Raw genomic sequence first — 17,394 nt, 5'->3', positions numbered from 1 at the left:
TGATGTTGAACTAGGAAAGGAGCTACAAATGTGATCCAAATGAAGTATTTATCTTTGAAGCGCTTGCAGCATAACCTGATAAACTGACATAAATAAGTTACAATACAAGTGATAAGTGATGGAATGTATATAATGAAATATAAGCGCTGCAATGTCATAAGAGGAGGATGACTCATATTTCAGTGAAGGATTCCAGAAACATTATATGGCATTCCTAAAATATGTCATTTTCCAAGGTGATTACTTGAAAGAGCAACACTAGTGTGACTGATATATTTATTAAAAAATATTTTTTGTCATTTTATGGCTCTATTCCATTAGCATAGATCAGTATTTCTATATAAGTCAGATCCCAGTAAAGAAATGGCCAGTATTTTATCAAGTCAAATTCCCCTATGAGGTATACATATATATTACTGGAGCTTCTTCAAAACAAAGTAAATCAGAAATTGAGAGGAAAATAAATTATTATTCAAAAAGTGCCATGTGAATTAGAAATAGAATCATTACAAAGAATTATTGGGATTGTATATATGCAGGGTAGAGAACATATACATTGACTCATTTTTTTATGGTAGTAGATTTTTTTATTATGGGGGTAATAAAAGGTTTACCTTGGGGAACTGAGAGAATAGTATTCTGAGGTCCCATGAGGGTCACTGATCGTGGAGAGAAACCAAACTAGAGCCATGAGGAAGTGAAAGCAATGGAATGGAGGTGGTTTCTTTCTTCTCTGTTCTGTTTTCTCCTTCCCTTTCCTCCCCCTCCCCAATTTCTCTCTCTCTCTCTGTTCACAAATACGAAAGGAAGGGAGTCATGAGATAGACAACAGAGAAACTTGGATGCGGACTGAAGAGAGCAGTACCACCACGTGGCTGGAAAAGCTATGGATGCAGGAGCCTGGTAGGCTCAGTCCATGGGGTCACAAAGAGTAAGACACGACTGAGCGACTTCACTTTCATTTTTCACTTTCATGCATTGGAGAAGGAAATGGCAACCCACTCCATTGCTCTTGCCTGGAGAATCCCAGGGACGGGGGAGCCTGGCGGGCTGCTGTCTATGGGGTCGCACAGAGTCGGACATGACTGAAGCGACTTAGCAGCAGCAGCAGCAGCACTTGGAGAGCCTTGTTTCTAGTCCCCATTGTCTGTTAGTAAACAGGGTAACTTTGAGCAAATCTTGTGCTTTGGACCTCAGTTTCCAGGTCCAGAAAAGGAGAAGGACCAATTAGGAAATCTCTTTGTTCCCTTCCAGCTCCCATCAACTATGATTCTAAGAAAGGGGGAGAATGAGAAAAGTAGACAGACTTGTGGGGTGGTGGGTTTTAGCATCTTTTCTGAATCAGCTAGTCTGGAGGCTTTATTTCTGCTTATTCAATGTAGGCTTTATTTCTATATGGTTTTCTGGGCAGGAGCCACCTACACTGCCTGGGAGAAATGCTCTAGGAGTCCCTCCTTCCTCATGACTGCAGATCACAGGGCTTGAGTCCCCAGGTGATGCTGGGGCTTACCTGATAGAGTCCTTTCAGATGACATCGTTGACTTTATTGTCTGCCCCTTCTTCCCTTGCACACTGCTCCAGCCCCACTGGCCTTCTTGCTATTCCCAAACATTCCAAGCCCGTTTCTCACCTCAGAGCTTTTGCACTGACTATTCCCTCTACTTGGACCACTCTCCCCCCGACCCCCACATAGCTACATTCCTTGCTCCCTCATCTTATTCAGCCTTCTCTGTTCACCTACTTTAAAATATCAATCCCACCCTCCTTCCTTTGACTGTTCAAACTGCTTTACTTTAACCTGCTTACTTATTTGTTTTCTGTAGCACTGATCACTCTCTGGCCTATGTTATTTATATTTATTGATTTGTTTTCACTGTATTCTCAGTGCCAAGAACAGGGTCAATAAATATTTGTGAATAAGTGAAAGAATGAATAATTAAGAGTGTTACTGTTTCCCACGTAATTCCCACAAACTGTGGATACTTATAACCCATATTTTATGTAGTATCTTTTCATAGTGGGAAATACTTCCTAACATGCAAATGTACATCTTGGGAAAAATGTCTCATTTTTGTAGTTCTTACCAAATTATTTTTAAAACAATGCTTCTAGTAGTTGGTTTGGTTTAAGAGATTTGAAAAACCTGCTAGATGACTAAGTGGCTTCCCATAGAAGATTTTTGAGCAACTTATATCTGGATAGTGAACTCTATTTAGATAAAATCATAATTTAAAGCTTAACACTATGGTGCGTCCCTAGCAGTCCAGTGGCTAAGACTCCATGCTTCCAATGCAGGAGGCATAGTTTCAATCCCTGGTCAGGGAATGGAGATCCTGTATGTGGCATGGTGTGGTCCCTCCCCCCAAAATTAAAAATATAAAATAAATTTCTTTTGAATTTTACATAAATATAATTTAACAAAATGTGTAACTTCAAACTGCTAGTTGTAACATGTTAGCTAAATAAAGACGTGATGTGTTAAAAATGGAGTATGAGGGAAGGGTTCTATGAGTGTATTATAAACATAGAATCACTGAGTATTTCCTATCTAATTTAGTTCCTTTTCTTAATTTTCAGGAAATCCATCAATTGGAATTTTGAAATATAAAGATAAGTATTATACTTTCAATACCAGAGATGCTGCATATTCATTTGCAGAAAATCCTGAAAATTACATTGATATAATTAGAGAAAAAGCCAAAAAAAATGCAGAATTGATTCAGCTACTGGAACTTCATCAACAGTTTGAAACCTTTATTCAGTATTCTCAGGTAAGCAGGGTCATCATTTTAAGAATTTATGACATTTAAAAATGTAGTTAGTAAAAAGGTTACATTTTGTTGTAGAATGCTCCCCAAGTCCAGGCAGGAGACATGGTCAGATGAGGGCCTTTGCAGATGAGGGCCTTTCCAAAGATGGAAACTAAGGAAATCCACAAAGAATAAATGAAAACAAGATAAGGAGTCAAACTGGTGAATTAGACTGGAAAAAATCTGGAAGGACAAGACTGCTGCAGCTGCTGCTGCTAAGTTGCCTCAGTCGTGTCTGACTCTGTGTGACCCCATAGATGGCAGCGTACCATCCATGGGATTTTCTAGGCAAGAGTACTGGAGTGGGGTGCCAGTTGAGATAAATCACTGAAACTACAGTATTTCCTTGTCTAAAACTGAAGGAGCTCAGTACAGGTAATACAGGTGATGACTCATGCTCAGAGGTGTGAAATCATTTAACAAGTTTAAATGTCAGTAGTCTGAAAGGCCGCAGAATGAATCTGAAGGTGTGTTTCTGTGTGAATTGGTGCCTATCCCCTAATTCATTCAACAGGTATTTCCTGAACCACTTGCCATGTGCCAGGCACGATTCTTGGCACAGTGAACAAAGCAGGTAACAATCCCTGCCTGCAGGAGTTCCATTCTGCTGTTGTAGATCCTTGTTTTCTTCTTGCCTCTCATTTTCACTGTTCCAACTTTTAATTGCTCTGTCATCCTCTCTGGTTTAATTTACCCCTTTTAAACTCACTAAAGTAAAACCCTGCAATACATAATTTATGAATTTTTTAATATGTATCAACATTCCAATGATCAAGCAGGTGGGTTTGGGCTGGACTAACTGGGTTGGCAAGGACCCCAGCAGTAACTGGTAGGGGGAAGATGGGGCTGGTAACTGTGAGCACAGAGGGTGGTCTGAACGCTTGGGGAAGGAGACTGAGAACCAGCCAGGGATGACATGGTTGAAAGGGATCTGCTGTTGGCACTCTTGTTCTGACACCCCTCTGCCAGTCTGTTGATGTGACGCTGCAGCTGTCCTCTTAAGGTAGCAGGAAGACAGGGAAAGGCTAGACTCAGATAATCAGAAAGGTATGCTAAGTGTGGATATCTTTTATATTAACAGACAATTTCCCCCTATATTCCTGGTTTTCCCTTTCTGTGTATTTAATCCTTCACTAACTTTCACTACCCTTAGAAGTGAGTATTCCCTCTACATATTTCAATACTGTATTCATAATTTTTACTTGCCATTTACTTGTATTGATATAATATTGTTATCTTTCAGCATCTTTTTATCTACCTAATTATATCATAAGGTCATTTTGAAGGCAGAAATTATATCTTATGCTAAATAGTAAGCATTTAGTAAATCATCTGTTTCTTGATTTGGAGAAAGAAGTTAATCTATTTGCCCTCCTCTTCTCTAGGACTGGAATTTCTTAAGCCTCTCCACCTGCTCCAGCAGCCTCATTTCCAGCATAATCATAACTTGTTTAGCCTGGAATTATTGAAAACTCAATATTTTAATACTGTAGTGAGCTTCTGGGTGCTTTGGCAGAAAAATAAATCTATTTAAAATGTATAATAATTGCTGTGTATACATTGTTTAAGATATATTCTAAAGGTGTTCTGATACCTTAAACATGGTTTATACCTAATACTTAATAGCTATTCTAAGCTTCAGTCCATTTCCAATAAGGTATTCACTTCTTCTTCAATTGCGAAAATTGGAGAGGGGCCTTTGATTTGGGAATGAGTGATGCTATGTTTTCTCCTTTCAAAATATACCTCCTACATTAAGGAGGTACAAAATAAAATTGAGCACAAATCCACAATGCCCAGGAAATTAATTACATTTGGCTTACTTTAATTATGAGGTTTTCTTTTTTTTCTTTGCTGATATTTACAAGTAAGTTTCATATTCTTCTTTTCCTAATGTTTTGTTAATTTTAGCTACATATTTTAGTTATCTGTAAAATAATGTTTATTTTTATAGAAAGATTAATTATAAAACTCTACTTCTTTAGATGAAAGAGGTTGACAAACGTTATATAAAACCAATTACAAAATGTGAAACTGGCACTCAGACGGATACGCACTTGTTGCCACCAACAATTGTGAGGTCGTATGAGTGGAATGAATGGGAATTAAGAAGAAAAGCTATAAAATTGGTTTGTAACAATATTATCTTCTAAATTATTTATAGTTGGAGAATTTTGAAGAATTTTAATCTGTTATTCATAGAGTTGGTATGCTAAATTATTTACATGAAAAAGTGAGTTGTACAGTTTTTTTGCTAAAATAAAAATAATTAGCATAATTTATAATTTTCTAGCTTTACAACGTTAGCTTCTAGTATTAAGCATATGTAGAAATATAAAAGCCTGAAGCTGCTCTCCAATTTTATCAGTCAGTAACTGTAACAGTGATAGTTGCTATCCTTCTGTCTCTCTATTGATCTACATAATGGTTTTAATCTATCGTGCCAACCTGTGGGGAGCTAGTATTTAAAGCCCTCCAGCTTCTTCTAATCACTTAAAGCATGCTCTTCTCCTTTTCGGACTTTCTTGAGAAGCAGAACGCTACCTCTATTATATCACAGATACATTCTCCTCTTACTGTCAACTTGTTCTTTCCAGACACTTGACACGCCTGTCCTTCTGATTCTTTGTCATCTTGATCACAGCAGATACCTACCCTTGAGGGCTTCCCAGGTGATGCTAGTGCTAAAGAACCCGCTTGCCAATGCAGGAGACATAAGAGATGCAAGTTCAATCCCTGGGTCGGAAAGATCCCCTGGGGGAGGGCATGGTAACCCACTTCAGTATTCTTGCCTGAAGAATTCTTGCCTTGGACAGAGGATCCTGGAGAGCTATAGTCCATGGGGCTGCAGAGAGTTGGACATGACTGAAGTGGCTTAGCACTCAGGCATGTACCTACCCTTGAAGTCTGCCTTTAAAACTTTCATCCTTATCAGACTCAGTGGAATTCCTTCCCCTCATCCTTTTTATAGCATCTTGTCATTTTAAACAGCAAATACAGTGTGAAGGAACAGACTCTCTTTTATCTATAGCCTTTTCTCAGTATATTTTACCCATCTCTTTAACTGAAATAAGGTATGGAAATAAATGAAGACTACTCATGTGAGAACAGAGGCTATTCATTTAAAGATTGCTGTATCCAGGGAGTCAGTCACCATCACTTGCGTTGGGCAGGGACTCAGAGTTGGGGAGAGGAGTGAAAAAGTTTTATAGTGAAAAAGGGGGAGGTTTGGGTATTCCTCTGGAGGAAGTTGACAGGAAACTCAGTTCAGTTCAGTCCCTCAATCATGTCTGACGCTTTGCAACCCCATGGACTGCAGCACACCAGGCTTCCCTGTCCATCATCAACTCGCAGAGCTTGCTCAACTCATGTCCATCAAGTCAGTGATGCCATCCAACCATCTCATCCTCTGTCGTCCCCTTCTCTTTCTGCCTTCAATCTTTCTCAGCGTCAGGGTTTTTTCCAGTGAGTCAGTACTTTGCATCAGGTGGGCAAAGACCTCGAGTTTCAGCTTCAGCATCTGTCCTTCCAATGAATATTCAGGACTGATTTCCTTTAGGATTGACTGGTTTGATCTTCTTGCAGTCCAAGGGACAGGAAACAAGAGGCAGGCTAACTAGAGGTGGGCTAACTAGCAGCAGGGCATCTTATGTGATTGGCTTAGTGAGCATTAAGACCCTGATGCTGGGAAAGATTGATTGCAGGAGGAAAAGGGGACAAGAGAAGATAAGATGGTTGGGTGGCATCACTGACGCAATGGACATGAGTTTGAGTAAACTCCAGGAGTTGGTGATGGATAGGGAGGCTTGGCATGCTGCACTCCATGGGGTTGCAAAGGGTTGGACACGACTAAGCAACTGAATTGAACCTAAGATCATTTTATATATATATCCTGTTAACATTATTGCAAAATTTTTCAGAGTTGGAAGGGGAGGTAGCCGGGGGGAAAAGAAAATAGGGCTGTTCTGAGCTGATTGCTACAGCTACTGAGGTTGTGGTTTATCTTCTGAGACTGGTTGCTGCAGAGGTTGTAGGTTAGAGTACTATTTCATATAAAGTGAAAGTGAAGTCGCTCAGTCGTGTCTGACTCTTTGCTACCTGTGGACTGTAGCCCACCAAGCTCCTCCATCCATGGGATTCTCCAGGCAAGAATACTGGAGTGGGTTGCCATTTCCTTCTCCAGGGGTTAGGGTCACGGTTAGGGTCCAGCCTATGTGTGTTTGTATATTCAGTCTCTCTTGTCACTAACCATATCAATTCCCTTGTTATCCTCTCTGGTGGCAACTTTTCAGCCCCTGATTTCTTGAGATGAGAAAGCTGCAGCTTCCTGGTGTATCTTCCAATCACCATCCCGTTAGCATTCTCACCAGTTGCTCTTTGTAGCTCTCGAAGCTCCCATCCCCTGTATTCTTTCCTATCATCTGCTAGACTGGCATGAAGTCATCAGACGTGTACTGGGTAGCTTACATACCCTGCTGCTTTGTCCTTCAGGAGCTAATAGTCTAGCAGGTGACGTTGATGCATTTCTGTTAAGTGGTTTAACAGAAGTGAAATAAAAATTCTATCCCATTGACATAGGTGACTTATTAAGTTGACCTTGAGGTACAGATAGGCAATGGAGAAGAGAGGAGTGATGGTTAGACAGACTGTGAGAAGTAAATGTTAGATCTGGGCTGGAAATTTTAAAGAGAATGGAGTGTTCAGTGGGGCAGAACTTTGTACTAACTGGGCTCTCTGTTCTCATTCTTCAACTTCATTCTGATCCCCACCTTAGACCAAATTACCCCTAGATTTGCAGCATGTTGAAGGCCAGCTCCCCATATATTACCCAGTACAACTTGTTAATAAGACAAAACTGAGTATATCGCTTACAGTGATGAGGGAAACCACCCCGTCAGCAGAGATTTGCAGTGTCTCGGAGTGGGGAAGAGTAAGGTCAGGATTTATTGAGACTTCGAAGTTTAGTTGAAGGTAGGTGTTCCAGTGCCTGGGATCAACTGGGGGATGGGTTGGGGGCTTGAATTGGGTTGGGTAAAATCATGAACAAGCAGTCCAGGATTGATGGAAATAAGCAAGGTGAATCTGAAGGCAACTGATACGAAGAGTCCTAGGGTTTCTTCTCTGTGTTAATGCTTACAACTGAAGAGTTGATGCATCTTTCAGGATGCTCTATAATGAAGTCAAGTGATTTGCTTTGGCAAGAGACTCTCAGAATAGTAAAATTATGCTAATGAAGACATAGGAATAGTAAAGCCCTACTAATGTAGACAATAAGTTGTGGGCAGAAGTAGTTCTTCATCATCTGCAGTTTCTCAAACTCTGAAATGTTTCCTCTAATTCTAGGTCTCTCTTAACTCACATGTTCTAATCCCTTCTGAGTTTTTTCCTGGGGCTTCACCACAGCTTCAGTAAAACCCTTATTCTCCTTTATATAAACTCTTCCTTGCTTCCCAGCTGGAGTAATCTGTTTAACCTCATGTTTACTAGTAATCTGTAAAAGGAGCAAGCAAAATGTAGAGCAATATAAAATATTATCTGGAAACATCTGAGCATCTCAATTTAAGTGCTGGGTGAAGCCCATTTAAGTAAGACAATGGAAATCTTAAAATTTTTGTCTTTTAAACAAATAAACCAAGAATGGTGGAGAAAAAAAAATCCAAGTGGTATGACTCTCAAAGTACAATAATGAATTGAGCTCACTGTACATTTGAATCTGTATGTTTTCTCTTTAGGTTTTTATGTCAATTTTCATTTATCTATTTTCCTACTTCTCAGCAAAGGGTATTTATTTTCTAATATGCTCTAAATTGTCTAATATTTTAATGTTTTGTAGAAACATGCTGTGTTGTAGGACTAATTTCTTTGTGGATGGAGAGGAGGAAAAAGAAAAGGCAGATATTAGCTATTCAGTTCAGTTCAGTTCAGTCGCTCAGTCGTGTCCGACTCTTTGAGACCCCATGAATTGCAGCACGCCAGGCCTCCCTGTCCATCACCAACTCCCGGAGTCTACTCAAACTCATGTCCATTGAGTCGGTGATGCCATCCAGCCATTTCATCCTCTGTCGTCCCCTTCTCCTCCTGCCCCCAATCCCTCCCAGCATCAGGGGCTTTTCCAATGAGTCAACTCTTCACATGAGGTGGCCAAAGTACTGGAGTTTCAGCTTTAGCATCAGTCCTTCCAGTGAACACCCAGGACCGACCTCCTTTAGAATGGACTGGTTGGATCACCTCGCAGTCCAAGTGACTCTCAAGAGTCTTCTCCAACACCACAGTTCAAAAGCATCAATTCTTCCCTGCTCAGCTTTCTTCACAGTCTGACTCTCACATCCATACATGACCACTGGAAAAACCATAGCCTTGACTAGACGGACCTTTGTTGGCAACGTAATGTCTCTGCTTTTTTAATATGCTATCTAGGTTGGTCATTGGAGAAGGCAATAGCAACCCACTCCAGTACTCCTGCCTAGAAAATCCCATGGATGGAGGAGCCTGGTAGGCTGCAGTCCATGGGGTCGCTAAGAGTTGGACACGACTGAGCGACTTCACTTTCACCCATTGGAGAAGGAAATGGCAACCCACTCCAGTGTTCTTGCCTGGAGAATCCCAGGGACGGCGGAGCCTGGTGGGCTGCCGTCTATGGGGTCGCACAGAGTTGGACACGACTGAAGCGACTTAGCAGCAGCAGCAGCAGGTTGGTCATAACTTTCCTTTTATTAGCTTTTACCTTAGAGTAAAAAGCAGATATTAACTAATATCTTAGAGTATTTTATTTGTTCTTTAGAGGAATGTTCATTCCAGTGTAATTCTCTTTCTACTTAGGCCAATTTGCGTCGGAAAGTTACTCACTCGGTACAGACTGATCATAGTCACATGAGAAGAGAAAACTATTCCCAGGTGTACCCTTCAAAGGATGTTGGTACGCAGTCCATGAGGGAGGGCAGCAGCCGAGTGCCCCGGCCCCAGATTTACATAGCTGGTCTCCGCGGGGGCCAAACTAAGACCACCTATGGAGTCAAGGTGAACTTAACTAGAGCGGTTGATGAAACCTAGTTAGAGACTGGGTTTTTAATGTGGATGCCACAACTGATGAACAGTGGCAAGTATTTAAGAGTATGTTTGCATCCGTGAAAATTCACTGATTTTTGGGGGGAGCTGGTACATTCATTGGTGTTATGAATGTCTTTGGATTCTCATTTATATGCACTGTCGAACTCCAACAATAAAGGAAACATTGTTTTCTGTAATACATTTTTCATTCTATTAAAATTGAAAAGTAAAACTCTGTCCATTCCTCTTTGACTTCTTAGAAAATGTTTGGCAGCATCGAGACTGAAATTATTAGATATTAATATATTAACATATGATTAGATATTTATATATAATATTATTATGCTTGGGATGGAAATTTATTTAGATAACTTTTTATACATTAATATCAGATTATTATGCCTGGGATAGACGTTTATCCCTAAAATCACAGTTAATGTTGAACATTAAAAATTTAAAATGTAGTTAACATTTTCAGCTTCATTAGCTATCCAATGTAACATGAATTAAATTGGTATAAGATTTCATTAATTTGGAACAGTTAGAACAAAGGGCCACATAATGTTTTTATTTTTATTTATTTATCCCAATTGAGGTCTTGATTTTAATACTTCAGTATTCCTTCACTCAGATTATTTTTCTGTTTATCTTTTATCTAGCACAAATTTGTTGAACACTTCTTCATTATTTTCTGTCGTCATCATTTCTGTTTTCTACTTGTAATAGTACTTAAAATGTAATCCTAAATCATAGTTGTGATCACATGATGTCTTTTAAAATCTGAAAGTTTTATATGGAGTCTGGCTTATGGCCCCTTGAAAAGACCAGAATATCTGGCAGCACTCGGTCAGCCTTCCGTAAGTAGCGGCTCCGCCCTTTCGTAGGGCAGGTGCATCTGGTTGCAATGTAAGGGCAACTCCTGCTGCCTTACGGGGCTCCCACTTCACTCCTTTGCCCTGTCTGCCTGACTCCACGGCAGCTGTTTCAGGTCCCTGTGAATTACTGATAGCTGAATTTTAGAGCCACTGTTTTGTCACTGCCTTACGTACTCCCAATACACGTGGATGGGTAATGAAAGCTCTCAGATGGACGGGCTGTTAGAACTTGCCTCAGCAGCTGGGGGTTCACTTATATTTAATACATTTTTTTGACTTAGGTGACTCTCACACCTAAGTTTGTATAGTTTGTTTTCTATATAGGTTAAATATTACTTATATTAATAGCATGATATGCTTCAAAATCCATTTTCCACATATATTACAGGGGTAAACTTCAAAAAACAGATCTACTTCTAAGTTGTCATGATTTTCACACCTATAGTTTAATTTTTTAATTGATGTATAGTTGATTTACAATGTTAAGCAAAGGGATTCACTTATATCTTTTTTATATTCTTTTCCATTATGGTTTATCACCAGATACTGAATTTAGTTCCCTCTGTTATACAGTAGGACATTGCTGTTTATCATACCTGTAATTTAAAAGTGATGTTAAAGATAGGTTGGCTAGCTGTTGAGGCAAAACCCTGGGGGTGAGAGTCGGGGTGAGAGGGCTCTGTCCCTGAAGATGGTGGATGCTTAAAGGTAGTACTAAACTTTACAAATTCAGGAATTTGATTTTACCTATTCTAGTCAACCCTCTTTTGATCTTACAAGATTCCTAAACACAGAAAAGAATGGCTGATAAACCACAATTTGGGGTTCTGAAGTTAGGGCTGAAAGTAGAATTGCCAAGCAAATAAAAACACGAAATACGATTTGAAAAGCTAATATCAGAAAGTCATCTGGTAAGAATAAAAGAATCAGAATAAAGGGAGCTATGTCACATGGTCAACTTGTCTTCTCCCAGGACCTCTCTAAAGAGTTCTAACTGCATGTTGGACCCAGTGTCAGTTGGTCAGCACCATTTCAGCAGGTCATAGCCCAAATTCATTTTCTCTACCAAACTTGTTTCTCCCTCTGTATTTCCTTCTGTGGTCAAAGGTATCACCAGCTGCTCAGTAGCATAGAAAAACTTCTGGACTGTCTCCCACAGCCCCTACATTTAACTAGTCATTGCACCCCATTGATTTGGCTTTAGCTGCCTTCAAGATCCGTGTCTTCCTATTCTTACTGCTGTTGTCATAATTTAGATTTAGAACTATTGCTTGATTCACTAGCATAATTTTTGTAACATATAAATCTGATCAGATCACCTGGCTCCCTCCCCGCCAACCCTCACTCCCCTTACTTAAAAAGACACTTTTTTCATTATCTAGGGGATAAAGTAAAAATTGCTTAACACGTGAGACTTTTCAAAATATATCCCTTTATCTTTTAGTCACATATTCTGCCTCCATGCTCTCTGTACATATTATATACATAGTAGGCAGAGTCCAAACAGTCTGAATATATTAGAGTCTTTAATATACTTTTGTCCCCTGGAATAGACTCCACAGACAGCCCTAGGAAATGTTTGTCCCCATAAAATCTGTTCATCAGTTCAGTTCAGTTGCTCAGTTGTGTCCAACTCTTTGCGACCCCATGGACTGCAGCACGCCAAGCCTCCCTGTTCATCACCAACTCCCGGAGTTTACTCAAACTCATGTCCATTGAGTCAGTGATGCCATCCAACCATCTCATCCTCTGTCATCCCCTTCACCTCTTGGCTTCAATCTTTCCCAGCATCAGGGTCTTTTCCATTGAGTCAGTTCTTTGCATTAGGTGGCCAAAGTATTGGACTTTCAGCTTCAGCATCAGTCCTTCCAATGAATATTCAGGACTGATTTCCTTTAGGATCTCCTTGCTGTCCAAGGGACTCTCAAGAGTCTTCTCCAACACTACAGTTCAAAAGCATCAATTCTTGGGCACTCAGCTTTCTTTATAGTCCAACTCTCACATCCATATCTGACTACTGGAAAAACCATAGCTTTGATTAGACGGACCTTTGTAGGCAAAGTAATGTCTCTGCTTTTTAATATTCTGTCTAGGTTGGTCATTAAAGCTCAACATTCAGAAAACAAAGCTTTATCATGGCATCCGGTCCCATCACTTCATGGGAAATAGATGGAGAAACAGTGGAAACAGTGTCAGACTTTATTTTTTTGGGCTCCAAAACCACTGCAGATGGTGACTGCAGCCATGAAATTAAAAGACGCTTACTCCTTGGAAGAAAAGTTATGACCAACCTAGATAGCATATTCAAAAGCAGAGACATTACTTTGCTGACTAAGGTCCGTCTAGTCAAGGCTATGGTTTTTCCAGTAGTCATGTATGGATGTGAGAGTTGGACTGTGAAGAAAGCTGAGCGCCGAAGAATTGATGCTTTTGAACTGTGGTGTTGGAGAAGACTCTTGAGAGTCCCTTGGACTGCAAAGAGATCCAACCAGTCCATTCTGAAGGAGATCAGCCCTAGGATTTCTTTGGAAGGACTGATGCTAAAGCTGAAACTCCAGTACTTTGGCCACCTCATGCGAAGAGTTGACTCATTGGAAAAGACTCTGATGCTGGGAGGGATTGGGGGCAGGAGGAGAAGGGGACGGCAGAGGATGAGATGGCTGGATGGCATCACTGACTCGATGGACATGAATCTGAGTGAACTCCGGGAGTTGGTGGTGGACAGGGAGGCCTGGTGTGCTGTGATTCATGGGGTTGCAAAGAGTCGGACACGACTGAGTGACTGAACTGAACTGAACTGAACTGAGGTTGGTCATAACTTTTCTTCCAAGGAGCAAGCGTCTTTTAATTTCATAGCTTCAGTCACCATATGCAGTGATTTTGGAGCACAAAAAAATAAAGTCTGCCATCTATTTGCCCCATCTATGAAGTGATGGGGTCAGCTGCCATGATCTTAGTTTTCTGAATGTTGAGTTTTAAGCCAACTTTTTCACTCTCCTCTTTCACTTTCATCAAGAGGCTTTTTAGCTCTTCACTTTCTGCCATAAGGGTGGTGTCATCTACATATCTGAGGTTATTGATATTTCCCCCAGCAATCTTGATTCCAGCTTGTGCTTCATCCAGTCCAGCATTTCTCATGATGTACTATGCATAGAAGTTAAATAAGCAGGGTGACAATATACAGCCTTGACGTACTTCCTTCCCAATTTGGAACCAGTCTGTTGTTCCATGTCCAGTTCTAACTGTTGTTTCTTGACCTGCATACAGATTTCTCAGGAGGGAGGTTAGGTGGTCTGGTATTCCCATCTCTTTAAGAATTTTCCATGATTTGTTGTGATCCACACAGTCAAAGGCTCTGAGTGCTGCCAGATATTCCAGTCAATAAATCAGAAATAGATATTTTCCTGGAACTCTCTTGCTTTTTTGATGATCCAGTGGATGTTGGCAATTTGACCTCTGGTTCCTCTGCCTTTTCTAAATCCAGCTTGAGCATCTATTTATCAGATTTCATTTTTTCAGTGAAGGTTTTCCCCATCACCTTTGAGATAATTTTTTTTCCCTTGGGTTTTCACAGGAGTTTATACATACTTTTACTATAATAGCGCTTGAAGTAAAAAGGTCTATATGTGTCCCTCTGTGTTCTCCCTGTTAGACCGTGAGATCTAAGTTGTATTTTAGCCATTTTTACATCCCTAGTATTGTTATTGTATCTTGTTGGATGAATGAGTTTTTTAAAAAAGGAATGAAAGGAAGGACAGACTGGAAGCAGCATATTGGTTGAGTGATTATTTTAATGGTCAAGGTGGTAGTTCAGTGGCAAAGTAGTTATTGGAAAATAAAAGGAAGAAACACAGAGAGGAAAAAGGAAATCATCTTTGGGGAAGTTGGTGGAAAATAGAGCTGGATGAGGAGGGTCGGCATAGATTTTGGAGAACTCTGAAAGACAGAGGAATGTGTTGCCTTTCTGTAGTATGATATTTAAAAAAAAAAAAACAACAAAAAACTGTGGCTGATCCTGGAACAGAAGATCCACTGAGGGAGAGAGATGCTGGAATTGGTGAGATGGAGAAAAGTGAAAGTGAGAGTCACTCAGTCGTGTCCGACCCTTTGTGACCCCGTGGACTATACAGTCCATAGAATTCTCCAGGCCAGAATACTGGAGTGGGTACTCTTTCCCTTCTGCAGGGCATCTTTCCAACCCAGGGATCAAACCCAGGTCTCCCGCATTGCAGGTGGATTCTTTACCAGTTAAGCCACAAGGGTGAGATGGAGAAGAAGCTGTTAACAAGGGTTAAGGCATCGTGGTTTTGGATGACAGGAAGGGACAAATGTGAGATTTAAGGAAGGAGATATAACAGCCCAGGACAGAGAAGAGAAAATCAGAGTTTCTACCCTGAGAAACAGAGGATGATGTGAGAAGGGGAAGTGGTTGGTCAAAAAAGATAATGTGTTCAGTACTAGAAATTTTGAATTTAAGAAATGACAAAAGCAGAGGTGACTAGAATTTGATCTGGAGAAGGGTAGTTTGGGGGATCATCACCAATGAATGGGGATGGAATGAGGAGGAAGAGAGAAGACAGAGAAGCAGTCAGAAGAGTAGGAAAAAATGTAAAGTAATCTCTGTGATCACGGAAGTATGGTCTCAGTCTTCTACTTATTGTTAGCTGTGTTATATGGTCTCTCCCCGCTGAGTTTCTTCATCATCTAAATTGGGATAATGGTTCCCAACTCATTGGCTTGTCTGAGAGGATTAAATCAGTTCAGTTCAGTCGCTCAGTCATGTCCAACATTTGTGACCCCATGGACTGCTACACTCCAGGCCTCCCTGTGCATCACCAACTCCTGGAGTTTACTCAAACTCATGTCCATTGAGTTGGTGATGCCATCCAGCCTTCTCATCCTCTGTTGTTCTCTCCTCCTCCCGCCTTTAATCTTTCCCAGCACCAGGGTCTTTTCAAGTGAGTCAGTTCTTCACATCAGGTGGTCAAAGTATTGGAGTTTCAGCTTCAACATCAGTCCTTCCAATGAATATTTAGAACTGATTTCCTTTAGGATGGACTGGTTGGATCTCCCTGCTGTCCAAGGGACCCTCAAGAGTCTTCTCCAACACCACAGTTCAAAAGCATCAGTTCTTCAGCACCCAGCTTTCTTTATAGTCTAACTCTCACATCCATACATGACTATTGGAAAATCCATAGCTTTGACTAGACGGACCTTTGTTGGCAAAATAATGTCTCTGCTTTTTAATATGCTGTCTATATTGTTCATAACTTTTCTTCCAAGGAGAAAGCGACTGTTAATTTCATGGCTGCAGTCACCATCTGCAGTGATTTTGGAGCCCCCCAAAATAACGTATGTCGCTGGTTTCCATTATTTCTCCATCTTTTGTCATGATGTGGGGGACCATGATCTTAGTTTTCTGACCAGTTAGCTAATATGTGTGAAGAATTTGTCTGGTAAGTGCCTTGTTAATATCAGCCAAGAGAGGAGGGATCCCCCAGTGGTTTGTTTCTGCTGCACCCCATCCTTATTTTTCCTGATTTTTGTTTTCTAGATCTCAGTACTTAGAATAATGCTTGGCACATTAGGACTTTCCTTAAATGTCTGATGAACAAACACAAGAGGATGAAGAATGGAGTTGGCAACTGCCAGGCTGTTTTAACAGTGTTGGCCTGAGTTGAAATAAGATTGCAGCCAGCAAAGCAGAAAATTGTAGAACTAAGTACAGACTACTTATCAGTGACTGTTTGGCAGGAAAGGAGAAATGAGATTATGGTAACTAAAAATGACAGCAGAGGGAAGGGAGAGTTAAGCTCAAATAAGAAATGTTTAACCTGGAGTGAGGGGAGGAGGGGATGAGGGGGTAGGGTGAGAGACAGAGGTCCAAGAGGGAGGGGATCTATGTAGACATATGGCCGATTTACTTCATTGTACAGCAGAAACTAAGACAACATTGTAAAACCATTATATTCTAATAAAAAGAAAAAATAAAATTTATTAACTTAAATAAATATTTAGATACTGACGATTATTACTCATTTAACTCTTTCAGTTCAGACACTGAATTTTACGTTGTGTCTTTGTATTTTTAAAACAAATTTTCTCAGTTCTAAAATGCAACAATCCTTCTGATTTGTCTTTAGTAATTTTTATACCACAGGAAAGAGTTGTTTTAAAATCACAGTGAAAGTGAAAGTCATTCAGTTGTGTCTGACTCTTTGCAACCCCACGGACTATACAGTCCATGGAATTCTCCAGGCCAGAATACTGAAGTGGGTAGCCTTTCCCTTCTCCAGAGGATCTTCCCAACCCAGGAAGGGAACCCAGGTTTCAGATTAGTTTGGGATTTTTTCTTAAATAGGAGAATGAGAGTAATATGCTTAATCTGCATTTGTCTACACAGTTCTTTAATGGTTTACTATACTTTAAACCTTGCCACTTTTAATAATCTATCGTACAAATACCATACTTGAATTGAGCTACAATCCCCTTAAGCCTTTTGGTATTTGCTTTCTGCAGTCTTTTTGTTTAATGAAGTTCACACTTTTACTTTGTTACTAATGGAGATAGTAGTGGGCTTCCTTTCATACAATTCATTGAGACTAGGGTAGCTCTCAGAGAAGGCAATGGCACCCCACTCCAGTACTCTTGCCTGGAAAATC

At 40.3% G+C, this 17,394-nt stretch overlaps 1 protein-coding gene across 3 annotated transcripts in view; it reads left to right on the top strand.

Moving 5' to 3' along the window:
- CFAP206 (cilia and flagella associated protein 206) overlaps nt 1-16,550 on the top strand; it is a 43,642-nt gene extending 27,092 nt beyond the window's left edge. For 2 of the 3 annotated variants that reach the window (XM_005684701.3, XM_005684700.3), the window contains 3 exons: nt 2,578-2,771; nt 4,796-4,939; nt 9,630-10,089. In XM_005684701.3, the coding sequence (XP_005684758.1) occupies nt 2,578-2,771; nt 4,796-4,939; nt 9,630-9,860 (569 nt within the window). In that variant the 3' untranslated portion in view covers nt 9,861-10,089. Of the gene's footprint in view, nt 1-2,577; nt 2,772-4,795; nt 4,940-9,629; nt 10,090-16,286 lie in introns of those variants that run through there. The other variant, XM_013966494.2, reaches the window with a different exon arrangement.

This window comes from Capra hircus, chromosome 9 (assembly GCF_001704415.2).
Source record: "Capra hircus breed San Clemente chromosome 9, ASM170441v1, whole genome shotgun sequence".
NCBI classification, from domain to species: Eukaryota; Metazoa; Chordata; class Mammalia; order Artiodactyla; family Bovidae; genus Capra; species Capra hircus.
The sequence above is the reverse complement of the archived record's forward strand: the minus strand, read 5'-3'. Positions and strand labels throughout refer to the sequence as shown.